Here is a 24693-nt window from a genome sequence, read left to right on the forward strand (position 1 = left end):
AGAAAATGGAATATCCAAAGCCTCTTACCTTTCTCCAGTCCACTGCAATGGGTACCAGTGTAGTCCATTTGCCCCTGAGGACACTCACCTGCTGGTCTTTGGCTTCTAAGAGTCAGACCTCATTGGCTTCTCTGTGTCCTGGCTGCTTTCACTCTGTTGAGCCCTGCTCTTTCCCATGGGGGTCACTCCCCTGCCAGGCATGTCCTCCAGCTCCAGCTGACAGGTCAGCCAAACCAGAACCAAGAGAAGGAGCAAAGATTTCAATATCTAGTATGTCCAGCAGAGATGTAACCTGTACAAAAAAATAAAGAAGTAGAGATGCACACAACTCCCATGACAACATTTTGTCCCAAAGCAATGTCTTCTGTGCCCCTCATTAAGAAGCTCACTGTCCCTCACCACAGGGGCAAGTGCTTCCAGGGTCTCTCAATTCCTAACGGGAGGCAACACACATTTTAACACAGTACCTCAGCAATGTAAGTGGTGATAATTTACCTACTTTGATAAAGTTCCTGAAAAGATCTCTAGACTACAAAATTTTCCTCCGAAAGAAGACAGATTCCCAATTGCAAAACATTGGCCTCCTTGCTTTTCAAAAAAGTATCCTTGAAAGAGTCAAAGCAATTTTGCCAAAATAAATTGCAGAAATTGAACTTTCTTTTTTGAAATCTCACAAAACATTACAACTATTAAAAACAGAAGCTGCTGGCATAAGAATACAAATAGAAACCAAAGGGATAGAATTGAGAGTCCAGAAATAAACCCTCAACCTTATAGTTCATTGCTCTTGCATAAGGGTGTTAAGATAATTTAATGGAGGAGCAATCCTCCTCTCAAATATTGGTGCAGAAAGAACTAGATAACCACATGTAAAACAATAAACTTAAAGAACTATACTTCCAACCATATCAAGCAATTATCTAAAAATGGATCAGTGAGTTAATTATAAGTTCTATAACCATAAAAACATCTTAGAAAAAGATATAGGGGTAAAACTTAATGACCTCAAATGTGCAATGGATTCTCAGGTATGACTCAAATGCATGAGAAACAAAAAGGAAAAATAGATCAATTGGGCTAAAGATGCAAGCCTTTTGTGCATCAAAGGTATTATCAAGAAAATAAAAAGAGCAAACACAGAATGGGACATAATAGTTGCAAATCACTTAGACAATGGTTTCATGCCCAGAATATATAAAGAACGGCTACAACTCAATAACACAAAGACAAACCACCCAATTTATATAAATGGGCAAAGGACTCAAATAGACATTTCTACAAAGAAGATATGCAAATCATCAAGAGGGACATGAAAAGAAACTCAACATGATTAGTCATTAGGAAAATACAAATTCAATGTCACAATGAGATCCCACACTACACCTACAAATATGGCTACCATTATTTTAAAATGTTAAATAACAAGTGAAAGCATTATGTAGAATTTGAAATCCTCATACATTGCTGGTGAGGTTATAAGAAGGTACAGCCACCAGGAGACACAGTTGTGCTGTTCCTCAAGAAGCTAATCATAGAATTCTCATGTGAAACAGCATCCATTCCTGGATATGTACCCAAAGACTCAAACAGGTACTTACATAGGAATGCTGATTGCAGCATTACTCACAAAAGATAAAATATGAAAACAATCCAAGTGTTCATCAACACATGAATAAACAGATGTGGTCACACATACAACTGAATGTTAATCTGCCACAAAGAGGAATGAAGCTCTGACATCCGCTGGAACATGCATGGACTTTGGAACTCTTATGCTAAGTGAAATATGTCAGAAACAAAATAACATATATGTATAATTCCATTTATATGAAACATCAAGAATAGGCAAATTCATAGAGACAGAGTAGAGATGATCAAGGTCTAGGGTGGAAAATACAGGGAGTTATTATTTTTTAAAAGATACAAAGTTTCAGTTTAAAATGATAAAAATTTTCTAGGAAAAATAGTGGTGATGGTAACTGAACACTCTGCATGTAGTTAATTCCACTTGAGTGCACATTTTAAAGTGATTAAAATAGCAAATTATTCACAGAACTGTGAAAAATCAATTTCTATTATTTAATTCACCCAGGCTAAGGTGTTTGTTATGGCAGCTGAAGCCCATGAATACATCATCTGACCCAGTGTTTTCAATGAATCGTATCAGTTTTTCAATCAAGTTAACTGGAAGCTGTGGGGAAAAGAAAGATCAGACTGTTACTGTGTCTATATAGAAAGAAGTAGACATAAGAGATTCCATTTTGTTCTGTATTTGAGATGCTGTTAATCTGTGACCCTATCCCCAACCTTGTCCTTGCAAGAGACATGTGCTGTGGTGACTCAAGGTTTAAGGGATTTGGGGCTGTGCAGGATGTGCTTTGTTAAACAAGTGACTGAAGGCAGTATGCCAGTTAAAAGTCATCACCATTCTCTTAATCTCAAGTACCCAGGGACACGTACACTGCTAAAGGTTGCAGGAACCTCTGCCTAGGAAAGCTTGGTATTGTCCAAGGTTTCTCCCCATGTGATAGTCTGAAATATGGCTTCGTGGGAAGAGAAAGACCTGATCGTTCCCCAGCCTGACACCCGTGAAGGGTCTGTGCTGAGGAAGACTAGTGTTAAGAGGGAAGAAGGCCTCTTGGAGGTTCTTGGCGGTTGAGATAGAGAAAAGCATCTGTCTCCTGCCCATCCCTGGGCAATGGAACATCTCGGTGTAAAACCCGATTGTATGTTCTGTTTACTGAGAAAGGAGAAAAGGGCCTTAGGGCGAAAGGTGGGACTTGCTAGTGCAATGCTGCTCTTTATGCACTAAAAAGGTTTATGGAGATGTTTACATATGCATATCAAGGCACAGAACTTTTCCTTAAACTTATGTCACAGAGATCTTTTTTTTTTTTCTAAAAAAAAGATTTCTCCTGTGAGACTGTATTTTGCATTGCACATATTTTGCATAGTGTACAAAGCACTTTGATGTGTGCCATCTTCTTTCCTCAGTCCTGAAATTATGAGGGTACAATGATTAAATAATGAATGTAACATTTGCAGCATACTTATTCACACGTCTTACTGCTGACCTTCTCCCTACAATAATCCTATTATCCTGCTACAGCCCTTTTTCTAAGATGGTAAAGATAACAATCAATAAATACTAAGGGAACTCAGAGACCAGTGCCACCGCGGGTCGTCTGTATGCTGAGTGCCGGTCCCCTGGGCCCACTTTTTCTTTCTCTATACTTCATCTCTGTGTCTCATTTCTTTTCTCAAGTCTCTCGTTCCACCTAACGAGAAATGCCCACAGGTGTGGAGGGGCAGGCCACCCCTTCAGAAGCTCCTGTGCCCAGCAGAACCAGAGGTCCCAAAACAAGAGCTCCAGCAGGGCCTCAACCAGCACAGGTCCCATAGGGCAGCCTCGATGTCAGGCTATGGATGGCATGTGAGGCTACAGTGATACAACCACAACATGAAACTGTAAGTCCCTGCTCCCCTTCCATTGACCCTCCCGCCCTGCTGCTCCCTCTTCTGCTCCCAAGCCCATGTGCAGTGCTCAGCCCCAGACATCACTGCCCCCAGGGTATACACAGTGTCGCCTAGAAACACAAACTCACAGAAGGTGACGAAAATCTGCCTTTGGGACATCCGATTGTGAAAGCGGGAGAACAGTGAACGCAGAGTCACAGAGACTGGGACTCACGGGGCTGGAATGTGATGGAGCTGTAACATAACATATGGGTGACCTCATGTGAAATGTGCAGATCCTTGTGGAATAAAACACGCAGCCTGGCCTGGGACTTCGGCCACCCACACTTCCCTTCCAGTCCACCAGAGGGCGGCAGAGTCCCTCCCAGCCTGGAGTCTTCCCAGGGGATGCCAACCTCCCTCAGCAGAACCCAAGGCGGCGAAGGGTCCACCCTCACCAGGGTCACCTAGGCCCAAGTCCTCAGGGCCCTCCATGCTCCCAACACGGACTCTGTCGGCTCCTCCCTGACCTGGTGGCCGCCAACCTAACACCACTCCCTCTGCAGGCCTGCTCCTTCCCTGGGATCAGCTAAAAAGATATCTCCCATTGCAGCGGTGGTGCGCAGGGCGCCACACTGGGCGCTTTCCCCTCGTGACCTCCCTCCATCCTCATCAACTCTTTCTGTCACTGCTCCCTAAATGCCCGCCCGTGCTCCATCTGTCCTGTTCTCTGGGGCATCCCAGGCCAAGCCTAGTGCTGATACAGAACAGCGGCTGCCTGGAGACCCACAGCCTCCCTGGGAATCAGTCAGGCACCCTATGACCTGTCTGCCCGCTGCCCCCCGGGGGGCTCAGAGCGCGTCTGATGGTCACACACAGGCACCATGCAGGATGTGGCCACCTATCCCCGCCTGTCCCTTGAGAAGACAGACCTCTCCTGTGTCCCTGCTGGGAGAAAGAGGTATTATTGCTCTTTGCTCCCAGAACACAACTCACACCCAGCCACCCTCTCAAGGGTGAGAAACGTCCCTCCAAACAGGATCTCTGGCGACTGCCTGTTCCTTCTCTACAGAGAGCAGCTTGGCTATGTCAAAATCCTCAGGACAGACTCCTGGGTATGTCAGCACATGGAGGGCTGAGCCCATCATGACCACGGAGTAAGTTGGGATGAATCTCTCCAGCTCTGAACCCCTGCTCTGTCCCAGGCTCCCCTTCCTGCGTCTCAACGAGCCATGTTCCACGGGGTTCCTGGGTAACTCCCCACTTCCTCCTGCACCACCATGGGGAAGGTGTGGTAATTACAGGACACTCAGATGGGAAGAGAAGAGAGGACACCAAAGATGGTCAGGAAGAAATGAGAAACCCTGAGCCCCAGCTCAGCCACCAGTCCCCAGGGAGCAATAGAGTGACTAAGAACTGTCCTTTGACCATGGAACTCACAGCCCCCACTGAGCAACCAGCACAGGCCTCTCCTCCCAAGAGACATGAGAGATTCACCTTGCACACCTCCAGGAAGGAAACTTTCCTCTGGGACACCCAGGTCCTGAATATCCATCCTTGGAAGCTGCAGCCAAGCTAGACACAATTAGAGAAAGGAAGGGTTCCTGTCACCAGGCGACACACAACTCACCCACAGCACAATGGGGTGTCCCTGTGACAGGGACCTGGTGCAGCTCCAGCCTCCTGCACTAAAGGGGAGAGCCAGATGGGGAGGAAAGAGGGCAAAGGGCGTCAATGTGCACCCCGACCCAGACCCATAGGGACAGCAGGAGGCTGAGGCCCAGGACTGTGCTTGCCCAACCTACAGGGTATGTGTGTGACTGTGTGTGTCTGTGGGTGTCTCTTTTGTGTGTGTGTTTGTGTTTCTGCACATAGTGTGTGTTAAGGTTTGGTGACAGAATCACTGCTGAAACAGACAGAAACCTCCACAATTTCCAGGGACCTGACACACAGACAAAAGGAAAAAGAGAAGGAGGGACAAGGAGGCAGGACTGAGAGGGGAAGGGACAGAGAGGTGTCCTGGGCACAGACCCCACCCATGAGCCTGAGAAGTGCTCCTGCCCCAGGAAGAGGCTCAGCACAGAAGGAGGAAGGACAGCACAGCTGACAGCCGTGCTCAGAAAGTTTCTGCATCTCAGGCTCATCTCCAGAGAGAACAAGCAGGCAGCACAGGCCATGGGGCCCCTCTCAGCCCCTCGCTGCACACTACACATCACCTGGAAGGAGCTCCTACTCACAGGTGAGGAGAGAACTTCCTGGGAGAGGACAGGAGGAGGAAGCAGAATGATTGGATGGGGTTTCCTAGAGAGGATGGGGTTCTAAGAAATAAAAGAAGCCAGCACTTTGGGAGGCTGAGGTGGGTGGATCATGAGCTCAGGAGTTCAAGACCAGTCTGGTCAACACAGTGAAGCCCTGTCTCTATGAAAAATACAAAAAATTAATCAGCTGTGGTGGTGTACTCCTGTGATCCTAGCTACTCGGAAGGCTGAGGTAGGAGATTTGCATGAACCTGGGAGGCAGAGGTTGCAGTGAGCCAAGATCTCGACACTTCACGCCAGCCTGGGTGACAGTACAAGATTCCATCTCAAAAAAAAAAAAAAAAAAAAAAGAAGAAGAAAGAAAAAACAAAAAACAGAAAAGAAGGCTCTGTTGGAGCCTGGATAGGGGAAAATACACCAGAGAGGGACATGGGTCAAAACAGGAAAATCACATTGAACCGGAATTGGTAAGAGGTAGGAAAATCTCAAGTGTTCTGTTTTCCTGGTTAATCATCACTGGACACCACTTTTTGAAAAATGACAATAATAACTATTATCAGATGACACTTCGAATGAAAATGTAAGCGGGGCATGAAACACTGTCCTCAGCAAAAAACCTCAACAATTGGGGAAAGAATAAAAGAAACAACCCAGGCATGGAGGGCCCTGGGAACTCTCAAATCTACAGAAGTCTGCAGCCTGTCTCAGACACTGGGGTGCAACCAAGATCACAAAAGTCCCTGTCCTCATGGAGCTCACGCTGTCATGGGAAGAAAGACAGACATGCAAAGAGATCTAGAATGTGAGGTCAAGTGTTGACAAGAGCTCTGGAGGGAGCAGAGCAGGGAAAGGTCAGAAAGGGAAGACCCAGGGTCTCTGAAGGAGGTGTCAGGAAAGAAGTCTAAGGATGCCCTGATGTGAGCAGGACCTGAGGGTGGTGTGCAGGGAGCCGTGAAGATCCCTGGGGAGGAGGATTCCAAACAGAAAAATGCCAAGGTCAGAAGGGTTGAAGGAACGGGGGTCATGCTGCTGACCTTCACCCAGTAGGACAGTAGGACACACACACACACAAACACACACACACAAAAGGGGTGTATGTGTGTGTCCTACTGTCCTACTGGGGTGTGTGTGTGTTTGTATGTGTGTGTGTGTATCTTTGAGGCTGATGATTGAAGAGATCTTCTCAGGACACAGGGCCCAATGTTTTCACTCCCATACATAAGTCTCAATATTGACTGATGCTCTCTCCACCTCCTAGCATCACTTTTAATCTTCTGGAACCCACCCACCACTGCTCAAGTCACGATTGAAGCCCAGCCAACCAAAGTTTCCGAGGGGAAAGATGTTCTTCTACTTGTCCACAATTTGCCCCAGAATCTTACTGGCTACATCTGGTACAAAGGGCAAAAAACGGACCTCCACCTTTACGTTACATCATATGTAAAAGACACTGAAACAATTATAGCTGGGCCTGCATACACTGGACGAGAAACAGTATATTCCAATGCATCCCTGCTGATCCAGAATGTCACCCAGAAGGACACAGGATCCTACACCATACAAATCACAAAGCGAGGTGATAGGACTGAAGGAGAAACTGCACATTTCACCTTATATCGTGAGTGATTCCACATGATCCCTGGGTGTTGGGGGGCGGGGGTCACTTCTACTTTGCACAAACAGGATTGTCAGGCCTGAACTGTGCCTTTGTCCCTCTCTGTATTATGTCCCATGTTGGGGTTTTGGTATTTAGTGTAGGACACACACAGAGGAGACAAACTTCAACAGATCAGAATTCCTTTCCTGCCTCCAGACCCTGCAGACACTTGTTGCACAAGAAGGACAGTCTGATGGGGGGTGCTCAGCACGAGGAGACCAGTCTCAGCCAAACACCTCATGCCCTCTTCATAAACCTTACCCTGAGAAACACCCTGGAGAACTGAGTAGGGCTTTGCCTAAGGGGCAAAGATACTCTCAAAGAAGCACAGCTCTAGAAGCTTCAACCCCAGACCCCTGTCCCTTAATCCTTACTCCAGAAAAAGCTGAGGAGCCTGTGCCAGGGCTGGGTTGTGGCAGGGCTTACTGAGTTCTCTCATGGAAGTGAACAATAATAAATGCTGTTTGTGTGAACACCTCCACTGTGCCAAGCATTAGGTCCGGTGACTGTGAAGAATTTACAATTTATTCACAGATAGCATGAAAACCCACAGTCCATTTGCCATTTACCTTATTTGACTGAGAGAAAACTGAGGCACAGGAAGGCACAGTCACTGAACCAGAGTCACACAAACACAAAAGGCAGATCAGGGTCACATGAGGTCTGTCTGCAGCCACAGGCCCATCCTCTCCTCCACCAGAAGTGAGGGCATATTGGGTTCCAAGGACCCCATAGTCAATTATTGTCTCAAATCCTCTCTTCTTAGGCATCCAAACCTCAGAGGAGTGAGAGCAAATGGTCAGCTGATTAGTCTGCACTCCAGAACTAAATCACCTGCCTCAACTGTCAGAGTCAGTGCAAAAAATGTCCAGGCCTCCCCCTCAGATCTTAACCCCTATCACTGAACCTGAAATCCTGTTTCCCAAAGTGTCCATGTCACTGGCATGACAGGATAAAGGAGAGAATCTTTTTTCCTTTCCCCACTCACACCCTGCACCAGCACAGGCCCAGTGAGAGACACACACTCAGGAGCTCTCACATAACAAATGAAGGAATTGAATGAAGAAATGAATGGTCCATAATTTCTTTACAGAGTGGACCTCAGATGCAGCATCCTAGGAGGTCTAGCCACACCTGTTTCTTGTCCTTCAGAGGCTGACACCCATGTTTCATCCCCCCACTACCTCTTGCTCATAAAGACACCCCCTCTCATGTAACTCTGAAGCTCTTTGGGCACGGGAGGGTTTTCAGGGCTCCCTGGTCCTGGACTGTGGAACTGGGGTCACCTGGTCCCTGGGGCCTCTGAAGTCACTGTAGCCCCCATTGTTCACTGCCATACTGTCTCTGCCTCTCTCTGCTTCTCTGTGTTCCTCATCTTCTTCCCACTTCATTCTAACTGGTAAGCCCTGTCCTGCACAGCTTCTTCCTCCACCCCTAGGCCTTCCCCAGACACTACCTCTAACTAGGCTGACTGTTCTATTATTACTCAAATCAGCCTCCCTAGTGGATCAGGGGTTAGAGATTTTCAAGGATAGTTTCAGGGGCACAGGACTAAAAAATGGGTACTGCTGATTGTTTGGGGGATGGAATCATGGGGGTGGAGGGAAATGATCTGTTTGTGCTTGAATTCACCTCTAGGTGGGGACCACGTGACTGGCTGAACCATTAGTCATGGGTATGAATGAGGTCAGCCGGTTGCCAGAATGCAAAGAATGAGAAACATCTCAAAAGACCAATCTCAGGTTCTACAATAGTGATGTTATCTATAGGAGCAATTAGTTACAAGTTTTGTAAACTCTGACCAAATGACATTTAAGAAGTAAGAGATTATAGAAACTATGCCTACATTTTAGCAGAATTCAGTTCCCTCCTATAATCTTAGTCTCATGGTCTTTCACCAGTTTTACAAAGGCAATCCCTGGGCAAAAGAAGGGTATTAGTGTTATGGAGGAACTATTATCATTCTTGCTTCAAAGTTAAACCATAAACTAAATTCCTCCCATGGTTAGCCTGGCCTATGGCCAGGAATGAGTGAGAACAGCCAGCCTGAGACTAGATGGCAGATGAAGTCAGCCATGCTAGTTTGCTGTCACTGTTGTAATCTTTGCACTGACTCACCAGGGTGTCAGAGGCTGGACAGGTCTGCAGTCTCCAAAGCCCATGGGCTGATTTCACCCATTTCACTCATGACTCCATCCTCAACCTACCATGGAGCTCACATTCTCCAGTCACTTCCTAGAGACTTGTGGTTTCCTGTCAGGCATATAACAAACTTGAAATTTGTCACTCGGTTCTAACACTAAGTAAAAAGCTGAACAAACTCAAAAGTCAACAACTCATTAAAATCCCTCAGAGATGGCCAGTCACAGTGGCTCATGCCTGTAATCCCAGCACTTTGGGAGGCTGAGGTGGGTGGATCACGAGGTCAGGAGATTGAGACCATCCTGGCTAACATGGTGAAACCCCATCTCTACTAAAAGTACAAACAAATTAGCCCGGCGTGGTGATGGGCACCTGTAGTCCCAGCTACTCAGGAGACTGAGGAAGGAGAATGGCGTGAACCCAGGAGGCAGAGCTTGCTTGAGCCACGATCGTGCCACTGCATTCCAGCCTGGGCAACAGAACGAGACTCCGTCTCAGATAAAATAAGAAAAAAAGGGGCTGTTAGATAAATATAGAATGCTTTAGATGATTACTGGTGGAATGCACACAGCTGAGGAAAGAATCTTTAGCTTGAGGATGTGTCAATAGAAACTTCCAAAAATGAAACAGGAAAGTTCAAAAAGAGTGGGGGAAAAAAAGTTGAACAACAATTCAACTTCATATTTAACATTTTTTATTGACAATAGCAATTTTTAAATTTTGTAGTTGCGGGACAACTACCAAGGCTGTAACATACACATAATGAGAATACTGGTGGTTTCGGGGACCTGTTGAAGTTGGCCAGGTGTGTGCTATCTGATGATTTTACTGCCTGTGCCACATACGATTGTTTCCTCATGATGATGCCATTTTCACAAGTTGGGATTCTTCGTGTGAGCGACACATGAACCATTGGCATCTCACTTAGACTCTTCCTAATTCACACAAACTGAAACTCGAGTTGTATTTCCTGAGATTGGGAGAAAATGAAGAAAGAATTTCACATATCTGTTTTGGGCTCCTCCCCATTTTTCCAAACTGCACAGAAATTAGAAACAGGGAGCTCTTTTTATATTTCCTAACATAACACATATCACTTCTTTTAATACAGCATCATTCCTCCTTTTATGTAATAGACACACTGGCCAGTTCTGTCCTTTTAACGGGACTCTCTCTACTTAAGGAGTTGCTAATTTCAAATCACGTTTGGCATCTTTTTTGAGCATAATGTAATCCTGCTGGAATTCACCCCACACCTAAACCTTAATTGGGTATCAAGAGAAATACTACTACCAGCAATTCATCTTAGATGTTTGGACCATCAGTAAAAATTTCCACTTATGACAACATTTTAATGTTTCCTCCAAACTTTTTAATGTTTGGTTACCAGAGTCAAAACATAACATGAGGTCTAAACTCCTGACATTTTATGGGAAAATTACAGTATCACAAATTGAGTATACCAAACGCAGAAATCCAAAATCTGAAATGCTCCAAAATCCAACACTTCTGACCACTGATGTGGTGCTAAAAAGAAGTGCCCACTGAAGCATTTTGGATTTTAAATTTTTCAGATTTGGGATGCTAAACCATTACATCTACTGCAAATATTCCAAAATAAAAAGAAAGTTAGAAATACAAAACACTTGGTTTTAAGCTTTCTGCATAAGGAACACTTTATCTGCATGAACTATAGGCATGAAGCTGTACAGGAGACCTCTAGAACCTCCTCATCCTGCATAACTGAAACTGCACACCCACAGAACAATGCCCTACTCCCCCGACCCCAGCTCCTGGAAACTACTATTCTACTCTCTGACTCACTCTGGAATCCACTGTTATTTGGTACATAGAGTAGTCAAACTCATATAATCAGAGAGTAGAATGTCTAATGAGAGAAAGTGCCTGCAAGACTTCTTCCCAAATATTGGTCTAATAGTCACCAAACACATAGGGTCCATGAGGGTCAGACTTCCATAATCAGTTCATGTTCGCCCTTTCCATCAGTCAGTTCTGCATTTGCAGACATCCACATGTATTTCTAGAAAGATCCACATGGTCCTCACCTGCCTTCTACAGGGGGAAGGGAACATCATGGACCCAGAACAAGGAACATGGTCTTGATCCAAAGTTATCAGCTCTTGCCTGTCCCCTTCACTCTTTGTAGGTCATTCCTTGGACTCTGCTCTATCTTTAGAGGTCACTGGCTCAAGTCAGTCACTATGAGACAGCTGGGAAAACTGCCCAACCTTGTGGCTCCACTGCCTGATGACTGACCTCCAGGCTTGACTGTGGTCTCCCCTGTGTTATTTCTACTGAAGTACGCAGTCCCAGGCCAGGCTTCTCAGTACTCAAAGGGCTTAAGGACAATGGGAAGTTCCATCATCTATATCCAGGATGTCCTTGGAAAGGGAAGCTGCAGAGAAAACATACCTTGGGGGGCAAAGTAAGACTGAAACTAAGACGATTCCAGCACCACATGCTCCAGGTGAGGACCACAGGGTGGGCCAGGCAGGCAGTTGGAGAGGGAGGGACTCAGAGTCACCAGGGGCTGTGACTGCTGGTCCTGTGTCTTGCCATGACCCAATGCTGCTGCTCAATACACACTTGAGAAAGTCTGTGCTTCTCCACATAAAGCAGGTAGCCTCAAACCTCAGATTGCCATGCGTCTGTCTTGTAACACACACACACCTGCCATGGGCTTTTAAGGAGTAGGGTGCGCTGAGAGGTGGGAAATGCCATCTCCGATTTAAAAATGTCTTTGGAGGAATCAAAGGTGCCACACAGGGCAATCTTCTCTCTGTTATCTGCATAGTGGAGACTCCCAAGCCCTACATCTCCAGCAGCAACTTAAGCCCCAGGGAGGCCGTGGAGACTGTCATCTTATCCTGTGATCCTCACACTCGGGATGTAAGCTACCTGTGGTGGATAAGTGGTCAGAGCCTCCCTATCAGTCACAAGTTGAAGCTGTCCAAAAACAACAGGACCCTCATTATATCTGGTGTTACAAACGATACTGCAGGACCCTATGAATGTGAAATGAAGAACCCAGTGAGTTCCAGCCGCAGTGACCCAGTCACCCTGAATCTCCTCCGTGAGTATTTTCTGTTCCTCTCTGTGGCAGGCTGCCATCCCAAAAACACATGGCCAGAGGCCAGGCCTCTCGCTCCCTCTCAGGGCCAAGTACAGAGACCTTTACCCCTGGACATCAAAGCTGACCATGACTACTAAGAGTAGGCTTAGGCTTGATAAACAGTGGGAGAGAAGAGGCTGCTCCTGTCATGGGAGACTCAGGGTCCACAGCTTATGATGGGAGAAACAGGGGAATGTCTCAGGCTCCAGATCAGTGAACACAGCAGGGATTTGGCTGGGACTTCAGTGTTGTGACTTAGCTGAGAGGGTCACTGTGGCCCTTCCATAGAACAGGATTTTCCCTTCCCTCTGACAACATCAGCTGTGCCTTTATTCTCTTTGCTCCAGATGGCCTGGATGCCCCCACCTTTTCTTATTCATACACCTATTACCATACAGGGGAAGTCCCCAAGCTCTCCTGCCTCACAGACTCTCTGGCAGAGCATTCTTGGCTAATTGATGGGAAGTTCCAGCAATCAGCACAACTGTTCTTTATCCCCCAAATCACTAAAACATATACAGGGGTCTATGTCTGTTTCATCCATAACTCAGCCACTGGTGGAACCAAACTCATAATCAAGAGGATCATAGTCCCTGGTAAGTGGATCCCTGGAGCATTGGCAATATGTTTTCCAGTGAAGTCTATCTGGCTATTCTGGCTGTCAGAAAAGAGCCATCTTCCCTCTGCAAAGGGAGAGGGAAAATCAAAAACCCAGGACAGGGAATATGTTTCTGCTCCAAAACCATCGGCTCTTGCCTACTGCTTTGCTCTTTCTAGATCATTCTTTAGACTACATACTAACAATGAACAATGTGAAAGGAAATTAAGAAAAGAATTTCAATTTACATTAACATCAAAAGGAATAAAATATTTTGGAATAAGTTTAACCCAAAAGTCAAAGGGTTATACCCTGAAAACTCCAAAACATTACTGAAAGAAATTAAAGATGACATCAATATATGGAAAGACATTTCATTTTCATGGATTGGAAGAATTAATATTGTTAGGAAGAAAATACTATTCAAAGTGATCTGCACATTCAGCGCAACCCCTACCAGAATCTCAATAACATTTTTTGCAGAATTACAAAAATCTGTCCTAAATCTCACCTGACAGGCTCTTATTGATGACTGCCACAACAGAGACACTGAGAAAAAGATGCAACCATGAAAAGGTGGAAAGTTTTGATGACGTAGAAAATAGCAATCAGACTTTCTCACATCCCAAAGCCTTCAAAAATATACAAGTGCAGCATGGCCAGTATGGAATTGACCAAAAACTAATCACCAAGCTAGAAATGTGGTGTGAGGGAAAAAAAAAAAAAAGGGCAAGAATATATTTGGCTTATCACCTCCCACTTTTGCATACTAATCTGATGTTGAAAAGAAATGCTCACTAAAGCATTTTAGATTTTGAATCTTTCAGATTTGGGATGCTCAACTAGTAAGTATATGACAAATATTTCAGAATCAAAAAAATCACTTTTTGTCCTAAGTCTTATGCATAAGAAATACTCAATCTGTGTGAACTGTAGGCATCAAGCTGTACAGCAGATCTCTAGAACCTCCCCGTCTTGCATAACTGAAACTGCATACACATGAACAACTTATAATTCTCCCCACTCCCAGTTTCTGAAAACCAGCAGTCTCTTCTCAGATTCACTCTGGAATCCACTTCCATAAGGTCCCTAGAGTAGTCAAACTCATGGAATCAGAGAGTAGAGTGTCCAATGAAAGAAAATATTTGCAAAACTTCTCCCCAAATTTGTCTCATATCCATCAAACACGCATGGTCCATGACGACCAGATTTCCAGCAGTTCATTGCCACCCTTTCCACCAGTCAGTTCTGCATTTGCAAATATCCACATGTATTTCTGGAAAGATCCACATAGTCCTCACCTGTCCTCTGCAGAAGGAGAGGAAACTTACAGAACCCAGAACAGGGAACATGGTTCTGCTCCAAAGCCACCAGCTCTTGCCTGTCCCCTTCACTCTTTCTAGATCATTTCTTGCACTCTGCTCTATCTTTGGAGGTCACTGGCTCAAGTAAGTCATCATGAAACACCTGCAGAAAACTGCCCCACCTTGTGCCTCCACTGCCTGATGACTGAACTGACCTCCAGGCTTGACTCTGGTCTCCCCTGTCTTATTTCTGCTGAAACATCCAGTCCCAGGCCAGGCTGCTCAGTATCTTCAGGGTTTCAGGACAATGGGAAGTCCCATTATTACTCATCTCTAGAATGTCCTTGAAAATGGAAGCTGCAGAGAAATCACATCTAAGGGGGCAAAGTAGGATGGAATTTGGAAGAGATCCAGCAGTTACACATTCCAGGTAAGGAACCCAAGGTGAGCCAGCCAGTCAGTTGATTAGAGAGGGACTGGGAGGGGTACCAGGGGCTGTGACTCCCACTGATGTATCTGTCCATGACCCAACACTACTGTTCAATTCACACTTGAGAAAGTCTGTGCTTCCCTAAGACAGAGCAGGTGGCCTCACAGTCTTTGAGCCCTTAGGTCATCATGCATCTGTCTCGTGACACACGCACCAGCTGTTGACTTTCAAGGACTCAGGAGGGCTGAGAGGTGGGAGATGCCAACTCTGATTGAAGGATGTCTGTGGAGGAATCAAAGGTGCTACACAGGACAATCTTCTCTCTGTTATCCACACAGCGGAGTTGCCCAAGCCCTACATCACCAGCAACAACTTCAACCCCATGGAGAATAAGAATGTTGTAACCTTAACCTGTGAACCTAAGACTCAGAACTATACCTATGTGTGGTGGGTAAATGGTCAGAGACTCCCGGTCAGTCCCAGGCTAAAGCAACCCGGTGAAAACAGGATCCTCATTCTCGCCAATGTCACAAGAAATGACACAGGACCGTATGAATGTGAAATACAGGACCGATTTGGTGGCATCTTCAGTGACCCAGTCACCCTGGATGTTCTCTGTGAGTACCTTTGGTTCCTCTATGGCCAGGTCACGAGCTTAAATACAAACGACCAGAGGCCAGGCCTCTCAGTCTCTCTCAGGTCCAAGTACAGACACTTTTATTTCTGGACACCTGAGCTGGTTATGACTTCCTGCCCTGGGAAAACCTAAGTAGGCACAGCCTTAACCAAGAATATAAGGGGAGGGGATGCTCCTGTCATGGGACACTTGGGGTCTACAGCCTGTGACGGGTCTATAGCCTGAGAACGTTAGGCCTCGTCTCAGTGAACACAGAGGGGGTTTGGTTGGGACTTGAGGGTGTGTCTTGGCTCAGAGGGACACTGTATCCCTTTAAGAGACCAGGAGCATCCCCTTCCCTTGGATGACATCACCAGTGGCTTTATTCTCTTTACTCCAGATGGTCCAGACTTCCCCTGCATTTTCCCTTCATTCACCAATTACCATTCAGGAGGAAACCTCTACCTGTACTGCTTCGCGGACTCTAACCCACCGGCTGAGTATTCTTGGACGATTGATGGGAAGCTTCAGCAATCAGGACATAAGCTCTCTATCCCCCAAATTACTACAGAGCATAGCGGGCTCTATGGTTGCTCTGCTCGTAACTCAGCCACTGGCAGGGAAATTTCCACATTCAAGAAAATCAAAGTCTCTGGTAAGTGGATCCTGCATCATTGGCAATAGGATTTTAGGTGGAGTCTATCTGGCTTTCAGAGAAGAGTCAGGAAAACATTTTTATTCCCAGCCTATGTCCCATGGGCAGAAGCAAATCCTAAATTCTCCTCCTGAACCCTCCCAATTTGTCTCTACAGACTCTCTTCTCCTTGTTTTACTGTTTTCTCATGGTTGACCTTGTGGCCAGCCTGAGAGAGGTTGGGAGGGGGCTTTCCCAGCCCTGAGCCCTACGTGGTGGAAGAGGTTTCACAGAGCGACAAGAAGGAGAGTCCTCAAGATCAAGTTGCTTCTCGCTGTCACAGACACATCCCTTTCTGCCACATCTTTGTTTTCTTTTACCTACTCCATGAGCTAAAAGGAACATCTGAGGCTTTGAAACAAGCTCACATTTTTCCTCCAAATGAGAGGAGGAAGGCCCTTGCATGAGGGAGGAGCAACTCTGACTGCTCCCTGCTTTGCTCCGGGCTCCTCTGGTGATGCCCTGCCTGACTCCACCTGGGGTGGGACCAGCATGTGTGGAGAAAGAGCCCTGGTGGCCTGTCCTGAATTCGGCTAAATCGAGCTGCCAGTTGAAGTGAAGCCTAGTCTGCAGGGAAATAAGAACAGAGGGAGCCTTGGGGCAGACTCTTGAACTGTGTCCTGGCTCTGAAGTCACCGGCTGTATGAGGCTGTGGGCATAGCACGTGGGACACAGCATAGAGGACAGTGAGTGATGCACACTTGGAGAAATAGTGAGATTCACCTCTGGGGCTCTGCATGGCAGGAAAGGGGCAATGCCAAAAAGTGTATATTTATAGAGAGGGTAAGACTAATGAACACTTCATATGTATCTAATATAAGGCTTATCATTAACTATTTCTAAGCGTGCAATTTAGTGTTGTGTAACCATCACACTATCCATTTCCAGAACTTTTTCCTTTTACCATATTAAACCTCTGTACCCAATAAACAGTAACTCTCACTCCTTCTCCCCATAACCCTTAGAACCCAGCATTCTACTTTCTGTATCTATGTAACTGGCTATTCTATCTTTTAAAAATGGAATTATATATTTATTATCCTTTTGTGTCTGACTTATTTCAGTTAGCATAATATCTTGAAGGTTCATCCTTTTTGCACGATGTATTGGAATTTTATTCCTTTTTAAGGTTGAATAATATTTCGATGTATAGACATACCTCATTTCCCTACCCACTTATCTTTCAATGGACTTTTCCATTGTTTACATTTTTTGGCTATTGTGGGTAATGCTTCTCTGAACATCAATGTGCAAATATTTGTTCAAATTTCTTTCAATTCTATACGGAGCATGTCCAGAAGTGGAATTGCTGGATCAAATGGTAATTTATTTTTTAATTTTTTGAGAAACAGCCACACCACTTTTTACAGTGGCTATAACATTTCCCATTCCCACCAGCAATGCACTAGAGCTCCAATGTTTCCACCTATTTGAAAACACTTGTTGCTTTGTGTTGCTGTCATTGTTGTTTATCAAAGCCATCCTAAAATGTGTGAGGTGGTGTCACATAGTGGTTTTGATATGCATATCTCTAAGTATTCGTGACGCTGAGGAATTTGCATAGACTTATTATATATTTGTATATCCTCCTTGGAGAAAACTATTTTAATCCTTGTTCATTTTTTAATTGGGTTTTTGAATGTTTGCTGTTTTTGACTTGTAGTTTTCATGTATTCTGGAAATTAATTTCTTATCACACTTATTTGCAAATATTTTTCTCATTTCATGGGTTGCCTTTTTGCTCTCTCGATGTTATTCGGTATATAAAAGGTTTTGATTTTTATGAAATCCAATTTATCCATTTTATTTGTTGCCTATGCTTTTGTTGTTACAACCAAGAAATCACTGTGAAATCCAATATCATGAAGATTTTCTCCTATGTTTTCTTCTAAGAGTTGTATAGCTTTTGCTCTTACATTTAGATCTTTGATCTATTGTGGGTTAATTTTTGTATATGGTGTTAGGTAAAGGTTCTACTCATTCTTGCCCTTGCATATCCAGCTTTCCCAATATCATTTGGTAAGAACACTGTCCTTTCCCCATTGAATGATCTTGGCACACTCGATGAAAATCATTCGGCCATATATGCAAGTATTTCTTTCTGGGCTCTCTGTTCTATTTCATTAATTTCTATGTCCTCCTCTATGCCAGTACCACACTGTATTCGTTACTGGGGCTTTGTAGTAAATGCTGAAATTCGGAAGTGTGAGTCCTCCAGCTTTATTCTTCCTCTTCAAAGTTGTTTGTCTATTTAGAGTCATGAGATTGAATATAAATTTTAGGACAGATTTTTCTTTCTCTGCAAAAATGTCACTGAGATTCTGATAGGTATTGTATTGAATCTGCAGCTCACTTTGGGTAGCATTGTCCTCCTGACAATATTGAGTCTTCTAATTCATGAAAATAAAATGTCTTTCAATTTATTGATGTCATCTTTAATTTCTTTCAGTAATATTTTGTGGATTTCAGGTATAATCATTTCACCTCTTTGGTTAAACTTATTCCTAAATATTTTATTCTTTTTTATATTAATAGAAATTAAATTTTTTTCTTAATTTCCCTTCAGATTGTTCATGGTTAGTATATTGAAATATGACTTATGTTTGAATGTTGATTTTGTATTGTGCAACATTACTGAATTCATTTATTAATTCTAATAGGTTTGTTCCATCTTTAGGATTTTCTACATATAAGTTCAAGTTATCTGCGAACAGAAATAATTTAACTCCTTTCTTCCAATTTGAATATCTTTTTTTAAATACTTGCCTAATTTTTCTGACTAGACCTTTCAATACTACGTTGAATAGAAGTGTCAAAAGCAGCATCCTTGTCTTGTTCCTGCTCATACAGGGAAACCTTTCAGTCTTTCTCCGTTGCATATGATGTTAGCATTGGGTTTTTCATATATTGTCTTTATGTTGTGATGGTTTCCTTCCATTCTTAGTTAGAATGTTTTTATTATGAAAAAATACTGAATTCCATCAAATGCTTTTATTGATTCAATCTCATTACTGATTATAGTTCTATTCATATTTTTGTGTTTTTCTAGGAATGTGTTTATTTCATCTAGGTTATCCAATTTATTGGCATACAATTACTTATAGTACTTTCATAATCATTATTTTATTAGAATTGGTAGTAATCGCTTCATTTTCTGTTTTTTGTTTTTTGTTTTTGTTTTGTTGTGTTTTTTGGAACAGAGGCTCTCACTCAGTAGGCCAGTTCAGGCTGAAATACAGTGGTGTGATTATGGCCCACTGCAGCCTCAACCTCCTGGCTCAAGCAATTCTCCTCCTTCTTAAGCCTCCCAAGATACTAGGACTACAGATGCATGCCACCATGCCCAGCTCATTGGTTTTTTATTTTTTTTTTTGTAGAGGGAGGGTCTCCCCAGGTTACCTATGCTGGTCCAAACACCTGGCCTCAAGAAATCCTCCCATTGTGACCTCCCAAAGTGCTAGGATTAAAGCATGATGCACCATGGTCAGACTGCATTTTCATGTCTGATTTTAGTAATTTTAATCTTCTCTCTTTTTTTCTTAGTCAGTCTAGTTAATGGTCGTCAGTTTTGTTGATTTCATTTTGAAGAATCAACTTTTGGTTTCATTAATTTCCTCTATTCTTTTTCCATTCTCCATTTTATTTTTGTCCACTCTAATCCTTATTGTTTCCTTCATTCACTGTGCTTGGGTTTAGTTTGTTCTTCTTTCATATCCTGAAGTATTAATGTAGGTTGTTGATCTGATATCTTTCTTCTTTTTTACTGTAAGAGTTTACAGTTATAAATTTCTTGCACAAGACTCTTAACTTCTCTGAACCTCTGATTCCTCACCTGAAAATTGCAAAGAGAGAGCTTGCTTCATACCATTCTTTTAAAGGTTTAAGGCAGTCAGTGAAACAAGATGACACACACAGACAAACCAATGTCAGCTGCTATATTACTGCCATCATCATTAGCCTTGAGGTCAAATAGTCCTAGAATCAAATGTCAGATCCACATATTACTAGCCATATGACACCAGGAAAGTTTTCACACTACTCTAAGCTTCTGTCTTTTCATTGGCAAAATGGAAATAATGTCTACCTAACAGGAGTATTGTGTGAATTAAATGAGGTACAGGTAAAGTATTTAGCACAGGGCCTGGCACACAGGACATGCCCCTCAACAGTACCTAACTGTTTCCATATATATATGGAAAAAGAGGTAACATATAAAACACTAGGACATGGTGACTGACTGCTTGTGGGAGAGAAAGGAAAAAAGCTAAGTGCAAAGAATCAACCCTGGTATGTTAGTTTTTACCAACGGACATGAATCCAGGATGGGATTAGACACACAAGATAATTTACCAGGGAAGGCACTTGTGAGGGAATGTGGGGCAGGCATGAAGGTAGTATGGGAGAACCCACAGACAGCTATGCAAAGCTGACTCCTCTGAAAAAGAAACAGAAAGAAATTTTAGGTTACAATGCAATTCTAAGAGACTTTTTGCAAGGCTGAGAGGGAGTCCTCCAACCAGCCACACATTAGAGTTAAAGAGAGCCTCAGAGAACTAGGCTTGCTTTCACACCCTTGCTGGGAGCCTGTGGGAAGGAAGATTTCTGTACAAAGGAGGTAGTGAATTTGAAATGCACTGACCTGGGTCTTCTGTCAATCAGGTCCCTTTCACCCATATAGATATAAAACTCTTAGTTAAAATGAATGAGACCTGGTAAGGTCTCATTCATGGCTGCCACAAAAGAGACACTGAGAAAAAGATGCAACCATGAAAAGGTGGAAAGGCAGAAAGTTCTAACGACATAGAAAGTAGCAATCAGCCTTTCTCACATCTGAAAGTTTTCTGAACTATCTGAGTGCAGTAGAGAATTGGCAGAGGACTGATCACCAACCTAGAAACATGGTAAGAAGGGGAAAAACCTGCAAGAATATAATCATCTCCCATCAACTTTCCAACAGAAATGATGTATTCCTTTGAGAAACAATTATAGAGTACCTCATGTTACATCCTTGTTCCTGAGGCTCCCCCCTGTAAAATAACATCACCTCCATTCCATCTTCTCTTTTCTTTCCATGACAGCTCCTTCAGGAATAGGACATCTATCCTGGGCTTAATCCGATATAGCAGCCATGATGTCATTTCTGTGTTTCAGGAAGACTGGCAGGTATGATGGCCTTTCTCTTGTCCTGTTTCGTGCAGGGCTGACTGCCTGCTCCCTGTACCCCACTGTCTTTTAGACGTAGTTATCTCCAGCCTCTGCTCGTTTGTTTCTCAAATTCAAATGAGAAACACAATTATCACATTGTGAAACCCTCTTCATTATTTTTCACATCTCTCAATAGTGTAATTCTCTCCATTCCCACAAAGCTCAACCACTTCTCAAAGTGTTGCTTCACTTCTTGTCTCCAGACTTTGAAACCTTCCTTGCATATGACTGCCTCATTACCTTTCTAAAATCTAGTTAATTCACTTAATCAAGAATCTCCAGGAGTCTACTCTAGCCTATTTGGTAAGTTCACATTTCTTCTATTTACTAATCTTTCTCACTTCCTTTACCTCTACTTCCTAGTATAATTCCTCCATCCTAATTAGAACTGTCTTCCTACACAACCCTACCCTTTCACCCATATAGACATAAAACTCTTAGTTCCAATGTTATGCCTAAAAACAGGGTGAACTCCCCTCCACCATCTGCACTACAGACTTAATGACACCCTTCATCACAAGCAATCTCTGACCTCGTGGAGAACAAAGAAGTTAGGATTAACCTGTGAACCTGAGACTCACAACACAACCTATGTGTGGTTGAGACCTTTTCCTGATGACCAATTCATGTGTTCCAAAAAGATACAGAAATGAAGAAGGCAAGGTCCCTACCCCAGGGGACATAAAGCCTAGGACAGGAAATGAGACCTGAAAATAATCGTGATACCAAATAGAAAAAAGTGAAGGCCACAAGAAATCAGAGAAATATGATGGGAAATATAACCACACATTGGAATCACTGGAAAACATTTTAAAAGTGGATACTCAACCCCCACCCATGAGTTCCAGTTTAAAGGTCTAGAGAGGGACCCAGGCACTGGTAATTTTTAAGTCTTCCCTGACACTACAAACATGTAACAGGCATGAAGAACTCTTGTTGTAAGAGTTAGAACTTAAAGCTAAATCAATGATTTTCAGCTAGAAGTACTGGAATTACCTAAGGACCTTTTTCAACATACATAAGACTATATTTTTTGGCCCTAAGTATTAATGGGCTACACCAAGAACTCAGTAATCCAGTTGGGAAACAGAAGCTGAATGGAAAAGCCACCTTATTTGATATGTTAAAATATATATCAAGCATTTTCAAATGAGTGATAAGTGATGCTAAACCTTCTCTAAATAATATTTATGGGAATGTTAATACTATGAGTATTCTAGGCTGGGCGAGGTGGCTCACACCTGTTAATTCCAGCACTTTGGGAGGCCAAGGCGGGCAGATCATGAAGTCAGGAGATCAAGACTATCCCGGCTAACAAGGTGAAACCCCGTCTCTACTACAAATATAAAAACAAAATTAGCCGGGCGTGGTAGCAGGCGCCTATAGTCCCAGCTACGCTTCAGGCTGAGGCAGGATAATGGCATGAACCCGGGAGTCGGAGCGTGCTGTGAGCTGAGATCGTGCCACTGCACTCCAGGCTAGGCGACAGAGCGAGAATCTGTCTCAAAAGCAAAAATAAAATATAATAATAAAAATAAAAATAAATTTAAAAATGAGTATTCTAAAAAAACTATATGAAATTTCTGGAAATCGAATATGTTATCAGTCATAGTGTCATATGCACAGAAGTAACTAGATTACTAGATTTCTATGTGAGCAGTGTCTTTACCATAATAAACCTAATAAAAATCTCATTAGATTTTTCACCATAGTCACTTTAAACCTTTGTCATTCCAGGACAGCTGCTTTGATTCTTCTTTGAAGTATTTACAATCAGCTACAGTCCAAAATTGCTTTTTCTTCCACAAGATATATGGAAAAGACTCTGATGACAACTCTTGAATACAAGTTTCTGATAACTTCAAGATCATACCACTGGACTCTCTGAGAACTTTCAAAATTTTAATGAACAGGCTGATAACTTCATGAAATTCAAGACAAAGAAGAAAAAATCCCTCAACTTTATTGGACTAAATCATCAAAAGGATAACGTTTTCATAATTTTTTATTTGAAAATCTACTGATTCTTTGAATGTTTTATTCTCCAGATTTATGAAATTTCTCTTTGAATCTATTTATAATTTACAGCAATTTGGTAAAGTATACTTTTGTAAACAAAAATTGAAACATTTGCTTTTGCTCCCTATCTGAGTGCCCCAGAATTGGGAACCTATGCATGAATATTCATATGCTTATGGTAATAAAGCTATTTGCACAAGTTCAGTAAGAATCTACCCTCTTTATAACAGGACACATATGAAAACATTGGTTATATTACCAAGGCTTTGACTGGGAAGTTCTATTTGAGAATACACATAGAATAAACCCATAGGGAATGCAGGCAAAGTCTAAAGTTGGCCTTGGTTTGGCTTCCTAGCCTCAAGAGGTTTTTAAAAGTTTGATCTGGCCGGGCGCGGTGGCTCACGCCTGTAATCCCAGCACTCTGGGAGGCCGAGGCGGGCGGATCACGAGGTCAGGAGATCGAGACCATCCTGGCTAACACGGTGAAACCCCGTCTCTACTAAAAATGCAAAAAATTAGCCGGGCGAGGTGGCGGGCGCCTGTAGTCCCGGCTACCCGGGAGGCTGAGGCAGGAGAATGGCGTGAACCCGGGAGGCGGAGCTTGCAGTGAGCCGAGATCGCGCCACTGCACTCCAGCCTGGGCGACTGAGCCAGACTCCGTCTCAAAAAAAAAAAAAATAATAAATAAATAAATAAATAAATAAATAAATAAAAGTTTGATCTGAGATTCTTATAAAACTTCTACCAAGCAAACTTTAAAAAGAGCCTCTATGGTCCATTGCTACTCTTGCTGCACTTAGGTAAATAATCTAGGCAAGTTTGGTAAGACTCAACCTATTTGCAAACAAATTCATCCTACTGGAATTATCTTTGGTAAAATAGACTCCTATATAGAGAAAAATTATGTTGAAAAGAAAAACTATAGTACACCTGTTACGATATTGAATCACTGTTCATTAGCTTTGAGTATTTATAATCCACTGGTAGACTGGACTGGACCTTGAATTCTTTTAGTTCTTCCAATTCAGTTTTCTCCAGTGAAATCATTAAGAACAAGAGCAGCTCTACTCTTGAAGCTATATAAGTTGGAGGTGGACAACTCAATGTAAATTTCATGGGAAAATGCTCCTGTCAGAGGTGTGGGCCATTCAGAGCTCACCAAACGTTCAACGCCATGA

General features: G+C 43.3%; 1 protein-coding gene and 1 long non-coding RNA gene across 6 annotated transcripts in view; one reads left to right on the top strand and one right to left on the bottom strand.

Annotated features, from left to right (window-relative positions):
• Positions 1-24693, bottom strand: part of LOC140711854 (uncharacterized) — a 591910-nt gene that overhangs the window by 283800 nt on the left and 283417 nt on the right. For 2 of the 3 annotated variants that reach the window (XR_012093163.1, XR_012093164.1), the window contains exon 2: positions 29-292. This is a non-coding gene — a long non-coding RNA (uncharacterized lncRNA). The remainder of the gene's footprint in view (positions 1-28; positions 293-24693) is intronic. The other variant, XR_012093165.1, reaches the window with a different exon arrangement.
• On the top strand, positions 5544-23716 carry LOC103247792 (pregnancy-specific beta-1-glycoprotein 7-like). 3 transcript variants are annotated; one of them, XR_012093158.1, is made up of 7 exons: positions 5544-5695; positions 6973-7332; positions 12329-12607; positions 15317-15595; positions 15995-16249; positions 21367-21451; positions 23231-23337. XR_012093158.1 is itself a non-coding variant. In XM_073016377.1 (6 exons), exons 1-6 carry the CDS (start codon positions 5632-5634, stop codon positions 23242-23244), a joined length of 1251 nt encoding a protein of 416 aa, XP_072872478.1. In that variant the 5' UTR covers positions 5545-5631; the 3' UTR covers positions 23245-23716. The 3 variants fall into 3 exon arrangements, 2 of the variants coding, with proteins under 2 accessions (XP_072872478.1, XP_072872479.1); XM_073016377.1 differs by lacking the exon at positions 21367-21451 and having other exon boundaries at positions 5545-5695; positions 23231-23716; XM_073016378.1 differs by lacking the exons at positions 21367-21451; positions 23231-23337 and adding an exon at positions 19666-19835 and having other exon boundaries at positions 5545-5695.

The sequence above is a fragment of the Chlorocebus sabaeus genome, chromosome 6, assembly GCF_047675955.1.
Source record: "Chlorocebus sabaeus isolate Y175 chromosome 6, mChlSab1.0.hap1, whole genome shotgun sequence".
NCBI classification, from domain to species: Eukaryota; Metazoa; Chordata; class Mammalia; order Primates; family Cercopithecidae; genus Chlorocebus; species Chlorocebus sabaeus.